This window comes from Arachis ipaensis, chromosome B2 (assembly GCF_059453495.1).
Source record: "Arachis ipaensis isolate K30076 ecotype BB chromosome B2, ASM5945349v1, whole genome shotgun sequence".
Taxonomy (NCBI): domain Eukaryota; kingdom Viridiplantae; phylum Streptophyta; class Magnoliopsida; order Fabales; family Fabaceae; genus Arachis; species Arachis ipaensis.
Window position 1 is genome coordinate 1298324 of NC_142437.1, and position 13028 is coordinate 1311351.

At 25.3% G+C, this 13028-nt stretch overlaps 1 protein-coding gene across 2 annotated transcripts; it reads left to right on the plus strand.

Moving 5' to 3' along the window:
- The first annotated feature begins 213 nt into the window (after positions 1-213).
- On the plus strand, positions 214-8755 carry LOC107621186 (uncharacterized). 2 transcript variants are annotated; one of them, XM_016323222.3, is made up of 5 exons: positions 214-470; positions 6740-7278; positions 7512-7704; positions 7805-7869; positions 7954-8755. In XM_016323222.3, the coding sequence occupies exons 1-5, from the start codon at positions 330-332 to the stop codon at positions 8519-8521; spliced, it is 1506 nt and encodes a 501-aa protein (XP_016178708.1). In that variant the 5' UTR covers positions 214-329; the 3' UTR covers positions 8522-8755. The 2 variants fall into 2 exon arrangements, with proteins under 2 accessions (XP_016178708.1, XP_016178714.1); XM_016323228.3 differs by lacking the exon at positions 214-470 and adding an exon at positions 4778-5045.
- The last annotated feature ends 4273 nt before the right edge of the window (positions 8756-13028 follow it).

The window sequence follows — 13028 nt, forward strand, 5'->3', positions numbered from 1 at the left end:
ATTATCCTAATAATCAAACGAGAATTTATCAAATTTAAGAACATTTATATATACATCAACAAATTAAATATATAAAATATTACAGTCCTGTATATATAAAATCAACTTTAAAGTTTTATAAAATGTTATTAAATTGATGTATATTCCTTCTGTGTCAACTTTCAGACCTACCTGATGATCTATTTATTATTATATTGGAAGAAATAAAACTTTGAACCTTGATTATATTAAATAAAACAACATCAAGATCCAAATCTTGGGGTATGAGTTAGAACATATAAATGTGTGAGCTTACCAATAATCAACACACACAATAAGTGTATAGCCATATGTCCATGGCAACTTATAATCGTCAAGGATCATTTAGCAAAGCCAAAAGATTGGGTTCAACATCAAGTTTTTTCTCCATCTTCTTCCTATTTGTTCTTGCTGCAAGCTCCACTTTCATCATCCATTATTGGATTGACTTTGTAAGTTTTATTTATTTATTTGTTATTTCTCTTAATTATTTTCCTAATTAATTATCTTCATGTTAATAAAATTCTATGCATATATATAGTTTGATATTTTTATGATATGCATGTTTTTTTTTTTTTATTTGTAGCTTAATCTTTTACTTCAATTTCCTTCTCTATATATATATCTCCCTTATATTTAGTTGTCATTTGTAATTAAACTCTTAAGAAGTGGTCTTCATATACTTTCTTATACGAACATAAATAAATTAAAGGAGAAGCTAAGCATGATATCCATAAAACAAAAAAGTTATATAGTTTAATTTACTTACAAAGCTACATGTATGTATGTGTATATAATTATATATACGAGACAATTAAGGGCTATTTTTTTTTTATCAATATTAGTTAATATTTTATTTTTATGATATTAGGATTTAAGATCTAGAATTTAGAATATAATATTTAAAATTTTAAAATTAGTTAAATATTAATTAAAAATAATAAATTGATATATTAAAAAAAGTGTTTACATATTTTATTAAATTTTTGTTAGTAAATTTATTATTTAAAAACTATGTAAATCTATAAATCTCATATTTTTATTGTATAAACTTTTTTACAAAACTAATATATTAAAAGTAAACTCTAACACTATACTGCAATATTAGATTTTAATTAATTAAAAGGAATAAAAGTCAACATAGCTTGTATATATTTTAGGTGACAGAAAAAGATAATTGACTATATTATTATTGCTGGTGATGAAAAACCATCTCATAACTTGTATAATTAAGATTAGAGAAGTTGATCTGTTTTCTAAAATAAATGTTATTCTAATGTATCTATTAGAGATATAACCATTAATGTTGCCTTTTTTTATCGGCTTAAATTTTTGGAATGAATTGTTTCATAATATGGTATCAGAGTTTTATGTCCGAAAGGACAAGAATTCGATCATTGGTAAACCCAAAAATAAAAAAAAATGTTGTGAATGCTGTACTATCTCCAAAATTTCTCATGGCACAATTTAATTTAATTTATATAGTTATGTATAAATATATATTATTTAATTTAATTTTAATATCAATATATATATAGCACATAGTTATTTGTTATATATGGAAAAAAACCTACCATATGATAGAGATCAAAGATGATCAAACGAGATAAGACGATACCGAGATTAAAGTCAAAACACGCAATTGCTATGGAATAAAATCAAAACTTGCCAACTTTTTCAGAATAAATAAATAGGATTTAATTAAAAGTTTTAATTAGTACAGAGACTTTATTACAACGGAGTAATTAAACCTGTTTAGATTAACAATTCCCTACTTTGATACACAAATAACATTATTGTATTTTCTAGCGTTATTGACTTACTATATTAATATATTTATTAAAATTAAATGATATGTAGCGGAATTCTTTTTTTTTTTAATATTATTTTTGGTTTTTTGGAGTATAAATTTTGCGGGAAGCGTGCAGGCCGCCGGAGTTGACAAAGTAAAGGAATGAAATATTAGAATTTAGAAGGGTCTCTAATTGTATTTTACCAAACTTAATATTATGGTGGAAATTTAGGTGCAATCGATTTCACGTAAAGCTGATAGGTGAGAGTTGTTAGATGATTTGACTGATTTGACTAAATTTTTATCTAATAATTCTTAACTATCAACTTCACGTGAAATCGACTGCACCGCACCTGAATTTTCACCTAATATTATACGAGGCAAAAACAAAGTAAACAACATTAGCGGGAAGAAGAAAAATTTCCGTGGTGCATTAAATATCTAACAAAGAACGAATTACAAAGACACCCAAAAAAAAGGGAAGGGATTACAAGAGGAAATTTAGAATACTATTAGATTAAGATTTAGTTTAGTGAAATTTTATTTTTAAAAATAATTTATAAAATTTAATTTTATAAAAATAGTATTTTAAAAATGATAACATCTATATTTAATAAATCAAATTAAAAATAACTTTAAATAAGCACAAATAACAATAATTATATTTGATAAAATATTTTAAATTTTAAACATATTATATTAAACATATTAAAAATCAATTGATTTATGAGGTTATATTAAATTTTTTAATTTTTATAAGTACAAATTATTTATAAAAAATTACTTTAGATATTTTTAAAAGTATTTATATATTTAAAAAATTATAAGCACAAATACATAACTTTTTTAATTTATAAAAAACAAAATTAAATAAAAATTTATACTTTTAAAAAACACAAATACTTTTTAAATTTTTTTTATCAAAATTAAGTTTAAGATTATGTCTCCCACTCTCTCTAATCTTAAGAACACAAATACTTTTTAAAAATTTTTTTTTATCAAATTATTAAGTTTAGGATTGATGTCTCCCACTCTCCCAAGTTTTGTTATATGTCCAAGCTATACTGGGTTAGTTATTATAAATTTATAATAAAAAAGTCAACCACAATGGGTACTTACTACTTAAGAGAGTGCGTCTTAGCTTGGGACGCTTAAAAATTTAATGTATTATTTTAACCTTTTTATTTGTAATTATTTTTTAAAATAATCGATTATGTAATAATTAATTTATGTTCAGATACTTTAGTTGAAAAGTGAATTTAAGTAATTATTTATTGTGTCTAGAATATATAAATGAGTAAAAGCTATTTTTAGTGGAAATAATTATAAAAACAGGTATGAAATAATAATTATTTATATTATTTAATATCTAATAGTTGAGATCAAATTAGTAAAATAATTAATATTAGAAAGAATATATAAAAAAATAAGCTTCGCTTTTAAAAATATCGTTTGCTTTCACTTATGATTTTTTTTTTTAATATTAGCTTCAAATTATCAGTAGTTGGGATATAAGTAGTAATGGAAAGTATAAATTAATTCAAACAGATCACTCGTTTAATTTAATCCAAACCAAGTAAGATTATAATAACTTGAACTGAATTGATTCTATATTAACAAATCATGTATGAATCGGATTAGAGTTTAAATAGAATTGAATTTTAAATATACTTTTAAGAATAATATTATACATCTAAGTTTTTTTATTAATCAAGTTAAATCAAGTTAGTCTAACACGATAAAATTAGTTATAGTTAACATTATTTTAAATTTTATTATTTAATTTAGTTAAATTTAATTTATAAAAAGACCTAAATAGATAGTATTACTCTCTATTTTTAAAACCAATCCAATAGCTAAACTAACCTTTTTTTTTATGATACTATATAACTAAATCATTTTATCAACCAAATTTAATCAAGTTAGTTTACTAGCTTTAAGGATGAATAACAAAAATTGGCCAATGAGTTATAACTCAAATGATATAGTCTCTCCATATTTAATTAAAAGATTGCGGGTTCAAATCTTCTATCTTTGGTAAAAAAAAAAAATGAATAACAAAAATTGTAGTTAAAAAAAAAAGGAAGAAAATATAAGATGAGACATAAAAAGAATAAAAAAAAGACTTAGTTAAACTATTCATTACAAAAGTAACTTGTTTACTTATATTCATCCTAATTTTTTGCTAATAAGAAATAGAATCATGGCGAGATATGGAGAGATATTTTTGGAACATTTTTGTCATTTTAAGAATACAAAAAAATTAATCATTTGTGTTGACAATGAATAATGCATACCCTAGAATCCTAGATAACACCAAAATGAGCTCTTTATTATTTTTCCTTACAAAATAAATTAAAAATTAACCACTTCTTTTTCTTTAAAATTACAAAAAAAAAAAAAATCCCTTTTACAAAGGCAGTCATAAGTAGTCAACTATAAACCAACAATTGTTGTATAAACAAAACCATGTGTATCAATATCAATATCATTATACATTTCAATGAAAAAGCAGAGAAGATGATAATAATAATAATAATAGTTTAATTACTCTATTAGTCCTATAGTTTCGTAAAATTTTCAATTAAGTCTTTATACTTTTTTTTTTATTGGGTCCCTGCACCAATTTTTTTTTTCAATTAGGTCCTTCTTAATAGTAATTGACTTAATTGTATAGGAACCAAATTAAAAAAAAAATTATGCAGAAACTAAAATAAAAGGAAAAAAAAAATATAGGGACTCAATTGAAGAAAAAAATTGGTGCAGAGATCTAATTAAAAGGAAAAAAAGTATAAGGACCTAATTGAAAATTTCGCAAAACTATAGGAACCAACAGAGTAATTAAACCAATAATAATAATAATAATAATATAATTAAGGTTATTATGATAATAAATGAAAGAGATTCTATATTTAGTGTGAAATTGAAAATTGTGAGTATATATATAATGATATATGAAGGGCCAATAAAGAGTAGAAGAGTTGCATGATGCAATTGGAAATTTGGCAGATACACGCCATCCATAGTTTTATTTATAGTCAACAAAACCTTCTTTCTTAGCTTTGTAGAAGTTCATGCCTTACCTCTCATCCCAAATTCATTATTCATGGTGGACAAGGCTCATAATACTAATGGCTGCTCTCACTCATTTCTTCCCATCATGACAAGATGGCTCTTCCTTTTTGCTTTCCTCTTTCTCTTTCTTACAAGCCACTATTTTCTGGAAACTGACCTTGTAAGTCTCACAATTTCAACTCTTTGTGATTCATGATACATAATATATTAGGTCTTAGCTAGGGTATGCATGCTTTCTTTAAAAATTTATTAAGGATATAATTCTATACACATGCTTCTTCTTTTATTTAATATAATTCTATAATTTGCAAGTTTTGAAAGGCATGCAAAACACAGAAGAAACATATATTATGTTGATAGATAAATTCAAATTATATTATTTACATAGTGTTTTTGAGTCTTCTCCAAGTTAGTGTTTTTGCTTTAAATCTCTAATGCTCCTACAATTAATGATCCAAAAAACATGTTCCTCTGGGTTCAAGGTTGAAGACTAGTCTTTTTTTTTTTTTTTTTTTTAAAGGAGATGAGATAGGGAAATAAAAGCAGGCATATTAAAAGGAAAAATAAAAAGAAAGTTGGTAAAAGAACGAAAAAAGTGGAGTTATTTTTTCATCTTTATTAAGGAGAAAAATGTGATAAATAAAATACTAATAATGGAAGATTGTATAGTTCACAATCATGGTACGGTGGTGGTTAATTAAGAAAGAAATAAAAGGAAAATCTCGTGGGATGTTACTTTCCAAAAACTTGTATGATTTAGTGCATGATGCCTAATAATAATAATAATAATAATAATAATCAGATGATGATGATGATGATGATGATGATGAGAATAATAATTATCCTATACATGTGGTAATGGGATTTGTATGCATTGTAATAAAAAAAATACAATGCCATATTAATTATATTATTTTCCGTTATACATACATATGATTTCTTTCTAAGTTTTTCTTTTTTATTTCTATCTTGGTCGTCCTTTTGACAATTCAATATCCAAGCTCACGTTGTGCTGTGTGTTTGATTCTAATAACATATATATAGATAGATTGACCAAAGAGAAAAACAAAGATTATAATAACATACATGGATCCCTTGTACCTACCATTTGTGCATGAAAAATTGAAGAATGATGTGTTATTGAAGTAAACTACACTATTTTTCTTTAATTTTATTTATTTATTTATGTTTGTTGTGGGACCATTATGTCCAAATGTGCGTACACGATAATCGATCAATAATAATATTCATCCCTTCAACTTTACAAATATATATTAAAAATAAATTAAATAATATATATTTATATAAAATATATAATATTTAATTTAGTAATTTATGTTTAATATATACACAATATTTTTTATTATTTATAAATCTACTTATATTGTTTTAGTAAATAAATTTGGATAATAGTTATTAGTATACACCTTATATTTCAATTATTTTTATTTGTACTTATGTGGTCATATAATTGATGTGACTTAAATCAATAAAATCAGAAGAAATTCAAATTTAGATAGGTGTTTTTAAGTTTTATTTTGTTGGCCTTATGTCCTTGTCTCTATTTATATTCTCAAGTTTATATTATTCCATAAATGTCACTGTATATTATCAATTTATAATTTTTTGTGGACTAAAATCCGTATATTTAATACATTTTCTAAAATATTTACCATCAACTAATTTTGATTTATAAGCTAAGGAGCTATAGTTCAAATAGTATAATCTCTCTATACTTATCTAGAAGTCGCATATTTGAGTAGAAAATAGAAAAAAAAAACTAATTTTGATTTATAATGTTTAAAGTTATATTAAAAAAATTGAATGGATTTAACACTATTTTCTTTTTCTCAGAGCAAATTTACAAGCTCTACAATCCTGAAGACAATTACAATCTTCAATGGGAAACCCGAACCGCCATTGCATTGCAGCAATGAAAGCTCAAGCATATGCAATTCTAACTACCCAGATAAATTTGAACCGAATGATAGAACATCAACATCATGCCCAGAATACTTCAGATGGATCCATGAAGATCTGAAGCCATGGGAGAAAACAGGGATCACAAGAGACATGGTTGACAGGGGACAAAACGTGTCACACTTTAGGCTTGTGATTGTGAATGGAAAAGCTTACATTGAAAAATACAAGAAATCGTTTCAAACCAGGGATGTTTTTACAATATGGGGAATCTTACAACTTCTAAGGTTGTATCCTGGGCAAGTACCTGATTTGGAGCTCATGTTTCAATGTGGAGATAAGACTGTGGTGGAAAAGGGTCTATATTATGCAGGTGGACCACTTGCTAATGTTTCACCTCCTCCTATTTTTCACTATTGTGGAAATAATGATTCATTTGACATTGTCTTCCCTGATTGGACCTTCTGGGGTTGGTAAAGCTTCTATATTCCCTTAATTAGTTCTTATTAGTTATTTCTATTGTATACAAATAAATCTCTCTGCATATAAATATTGTTTTTTTAATTATTGAAAATATGTTGTCCTAGAAGTAAATATTTTATTTTCATTCCTCTGTTTTTCATTGTTTCACTTGATGAAGGTGTAATCTTATTTCATTTCATTTATTTGATAAAACATTAAACAAAAATTACATTTTTTTCAATAGGGCTGAACTCCACATAAGTCCATGGGAATCAACACTGCAAAGTATACAAGAAGGAAACAAAAGGGTGAAATGGAAGGATAGGGTACCCTATGCTTTTTGGAAGGGTAACCCTACTGTCTCTCTTCTTAGGAAAAACCTTTGTAAGTGCAATGTCACAGATAAAAAAGATTGGAATGCCAGAATATATAGTGTGGTAAGCATATAACTTTTAAGCCTTGCTAACTCTATGTGTTTAAGTAGTTAATTGCATTGTTTTAAGACACAATAATTAATTTTTGATTTTCGTTTTTTAGCAATGGCTTGATGAGAGAGAGAAAAATTTTCAAGACACAAAACTGGGAGATCAATGTACCTACAGGTAAGTAAAACTTGTCAAATTTAGAGAAATGTAGATTGTGAACATATTAGTGACTAAATTTGTTGATGTTATTACAAATTAAAGGTACAAGATATATGCAGAAGGTGCTACTTGGTCAGTGAGTGAAAAATACATAATAGCATGTGACTCAATGACAATGTTCATAGAGCCTCAATACTTTGACTTCTTCACAAGAAACATGGTACCTCTGCAACATTATTGGCCTATCAGCACCACCAACATGTGTGAGGACATCAAGTTCGCCGTTGACTGGGGCAATTCTCACCAAGACAAGGCACAGCAGATTGGAAAAAGAGGATCAGATTACATCATTGACAATCTCAAAATGAAGTATGTGTATGATTACATGTTGCACTTACTAAAAGAATATGCTAAGCTCCAAAGGTTCAAACCCAGAATACCTGAAAGAGCGAAAGAGATGTGTCCTGAGAGAATGGCATGTTCTCTGCGCAATGGACCAAGAAAGAGATACATGTATGAATCCATTGTTAAGTCACCAAGTTCCACACTTCCATGTTCCATGCCTCCTCCTTATGAACCTCAAGCTCTTCAACATTTACTTCATCAAAAGGATAATTTAATTGACAAAGTCAGGTTAAGGTCTCTTAATGATGCTGCTAAAAAGCAATGAATTGGATTATTATATACCATGTCATGTTATGCTAAAAATTCAAAGGAGTTTCCCTTCAATCCCTGCATGTTTTGTTACTAATAGTTACTTCTAGTCTAACGAATTAAGCATTTCAAAGAATTCTAGTTTACTAAAACAGTTTTAAAGCCCAAACAAAGAGATCATCATAAAGTTTCATTTACTTAACTTTGTAAACAAAAACCAGCACTAAGAATGCAATTTAGTTTCCACTGATATTCCCATGGTACTGTTATTGCTTCAGGAAATGTTTGGACTTAGTTATTAATTAGTATTAGATGTTGACGTGTTAAGTGTTATGCCGACATTAAAAGAGTAATTAAAAGAGCCAGATTCAGAGGCTACAATATAAAAAGGGTGAATTCTATTCTACCCTTTCTAAAATAGAGGGTAAATTACCCCTTGTGATATATACAGTGATTATTCATAAATTATTCTTCTACCAGAATTTTAAGATTCACGTTATCTTCTCTTTTCTTTTCAATTGACGCGATGTTTCTCTTGAAACTTGATAGTAGTGTTATTTTTATAATCCGCACTAAATACACCTCTTCTTCAATTTTAAAACCATAATTCCTCTCAAATCCAATCACCATTTTCAATCAATTAGATTAGGATTTTAAACTTGTTCATATGCTTTCAATCTCTCATTTCAACGAGCACATCTATTAATTTTTCATCTATCTTCTTTCTAAGATTTTCTTCCTAGTATTTTTCTTAAAATTCATTCGGATCAACAATGATACTCCTCTTCAAATAACCAACCCTCATAGCCTTGTATAACTATATAACAAAAACAAACCAAAATATTAGTTAGTCATAAAAACAATGAGTCAATAATTATCATCTTAGGATTTTTATTATCTGAATAATGATTGAAAAATAATTTAAGAACAATTAAAGATTAAAAAAAATACCTTGATATTTCTTTTCACGCACCAATTACCATCATTTTTAAATAATATATCAGAAATTTCTATCAGTTTTTTTAGCTCGCTCGTTTTTAGAATTTTCTAGCGATCGTATTAGAGATAGCAATTAGATTTGACGATCTCATTCGAACTTTGAAACTCTGATTGAAACATAATTTATCAATAATCATTGTATATGGCACAAGGGATAATTTACCATTTATTTTAGAGAGAACATGGTAGAGTTCACCTATAAAAAATGACTTGATTTCAAAGTTTATAATATTCTAATAACCATTGATGCAACAAGAGGCAGGATAACAATGACTTGTCACATTGTCGCCACTAAAAACGTGTTACCAATCTTAATTTTCTGAATTTTCTATTTCAAAAGAATAATATTCTAGCCACACGTACGTGGTAGTTAGAGGATACTTCTTTTTTCTTATATTTTTTATCAATAAAAAAAAGGTTTAAATATTAGAAATAGAACTTGCGTGAATTGAAGTTCTTCCGTTAATTTCCAACTAGGTTTTACACACTCTCTCTCTCTTATTTTGATTCCTAGCATTCTTCTTCATTCTTTTTTTGTTTCCCACCTCTTCAACATATAAATTGTATATAATAAAACAAATGTTCTGATAAAATTACATAGAAACTATATATATATACACGATCCATGTTATAGCTTTAGCAAGATGGCATGCATGAAGAAGAAGACTAAGAAGTTGGAAAAGAAGAAGAGGAAGAAAAAGAATTTAGATTAAGATCTATTCTCACAAACACTGACTAATTAATAGTAATATATTTTTGTTGTAATAATAAATATTTCAAACACTGGCTAATATAATGGCGAAAACTTAAATACACTTAAAATATATGGAGGATGTTTTCATAAAGACGCAAAACATTTTTTTGTAAATACACTTATATGTGTCGCATTATTATTGGACGTATTAATGAACTGGTTATTTTTGAATTTTTTAATAAATTATAATAAAATGGATTTTTTTATAACAATAACAATAAACCTAATTGTTATTAGATTCGGTCGAACCGACCAATTTACATAACTTATTGGATCATAGTTTTTTTTTTTAAAATCAGGGATATAATTGTTTTTTTATAAAAAAATTGAAACATGATTCGGTTAAATTGTGTAAATCAATCGGATCAAATCGGATTTAATAATTATAATGCGGACAATTAGATTTATTATTTGTTGTTATAATAAACCAATTTTATTATAATTTACTAAAAAATAAATTATTAATCGATTTAATAAAAATATCTAATAATATCATGACACATGTAAATATCTTAAAAAAAAATATTTTTAGTATCTTTGTCGAAGTGCTCTCCAAAATATATTATATGTACTAGTATTTAAACCCTCTTTTAAGTCTTCTTAGTAAAAAACTGAAGTGAAAAGAGAAAGTTACGGTTGAAACTTAGAATGGGCAGAAACAACAAAAATAATGTGTCCTATATTATTTTTTACTTATCATTTATTTAAAACATGGAAATAAAGTGGGCCAGACTGTAATATAATAGTTAATAATATAAGAAAAGAAGCAAAATGTCTGAAAATAGACATTTCTTATTCCATAAAAAATATTTTTTTATTAAATTTAAAAAGAAAAAGTAGATAAATAATGTGCAAAAAGAATTGAATTAAATTCATAAAAAGAAATAAAATTAAAATCCAGGTTCTGAAAATTCAAGCGAAAATAGAGAAAATTGTAAAAACGAAGTTGTAGTAGAAAGGTGGAGGTGTGGGCCTGTGGGGCACAGGCACCCAATAAGTAATAACATGTGTTGTGTGTTGTTCAGAGTTTTTCTCATAAATCATAATGGTTGCTGCCGCATTACCCTGTTACAACTACCGGACAAATCCAATACATCATACATCCTCGTCACACACCCCACACACTATTTTTTCCCTTCTTTTTAAGTTATCGTTTTTTTTTCCTTCTAAAATTAGCAGTAAAATTCAAATTCGTAATTTTTAATGAATATTAAAAAAATTATGTTATTTAAATTATAATTTGTTGGTTTTTTTTAAGTTATTTTATTTTTAAGCTGAAAACTCAATTACATCTAATTTTATAAAAAGTTGATAACTACGAATTATTACATTATAATTTAATTAAATTTATTAAATTATTTAATAATTTTTAACTATTAATTTTACATAAAATTAATTATAACTGAATATTAACCTATTTTTAATTAAATTAATAATAATAATAATAATAATAATAATAATAATAATAATAATAATACCATATATTGCTTCATATGGTAGATATGATACCTACTTTTTTCATAAAATTCTCATCGATTAAAATTTAGATGATAATAATTCTATTAGATAAATAATAATAACATTAATAATTATTTTGTGATAAAATAAAATGATAAATTATCTAATTGATAATGCTATTTTTTCTATATGGTATTTCTAAATTATTGTTATAATAAAAAATATCTCCTATCATTGTAGAAAATAAAATAATAAAAATAAATGATAATTAAAAAAAATTAAACAAGAGTAGAAAAATAATATCAAATTTAGAAGTTATAATTATCATCTTTTTTTAAGAATTATGTATAATATAAATTTTTTTGGTGTACTATATATAATAAGATAACATAAAAAAATTAGTGAAATTAGAAAAGAAAAGAAAAAATAATACACATAAAAAATGCACACATTTTTTATTCTTATGTGTTGTCATGACACATGTCTCATGTCTAGATATAATAAGTACTTGACTCCTTTTCAATAATTTTTTTTTTCTCTCACTCTCTACTTTCTTATAAAGCCGTCAGAGAAAAGAAAGTTATTAGAAAGGAGTCAAGTATTTATTATATCTTGACATGAGACATGTGTCATGGCAACACATAAAAATAAAAAATGTGTACATTTTTTTTGTGTACTTTTAATAATATCAAATTTAGAAGTTATAATTATCATCTTTTTTTAAGAACTATGTATAATATAAGTTTTTTTGGTGTACTATATATAATAAGATAACATAAAAAAATTAGTAAAATTAGAAAAGAAAAGAATAATATCAAATTTAGAAGTTATGATTATCATCTTTCTTTAAGAACTATATATAATATAAATTTTTTTGATGTTCTATATATAATAAGATAACATAAAAAAATTAGTGAAATTAGAAAAGAAAAGAAAAAAGAATACACATAAAAAATGCACACATTTTTTATTCTTGTGTGTTGTCATGACACGTCTCATGTCAAGATATAATAAATGCTTGACTCCTTTCTAATAACTTTCTTTTCTCCCACAGCTTTATAAGAAAGTAGAGAGTGAGAGAAAAGAAAATTATTGAAAAAAAGTCAAATACTTATTATATTTAGACATGAGACATGTGTCATGGCAACACACAAAAATACACATTTTTTTGTGTATTTTTAATAATATCAAATTTAAAAGTTATAATTATCATCTTTCTTTAAGAACTATGTATAATATAAGTTTTTTTGGTGTACTATATATAATAAGATAACATAAAAAAATAGTAAAACTAGAAAAAAAAGAATAATAT

Bases quoted from the DNA above. Each gene is read 5' to 3' on its own strand.
- LOC107621186 (XM_016323222.3), top strand. From the start codon at position 330: ATGTCCATGGCAACTTATAATCGTCAAGGATCATTTAGCAAAGCCAAA. The intron at 471-6,739 runs GTAAGTTTTATT...TCTTTTTCTCAG, and splicing joins TCCATTATTGGATTGACTTT to AGCAAATTTACAAGCTCTAC. The intron at 7,279-7,511 runs GTAAAGCTTCTA...TTTTTTCAATAG, and splicing joins GATTGGACCTTCTGGGGTTG to GGCTGAACTCCACATAAGTC.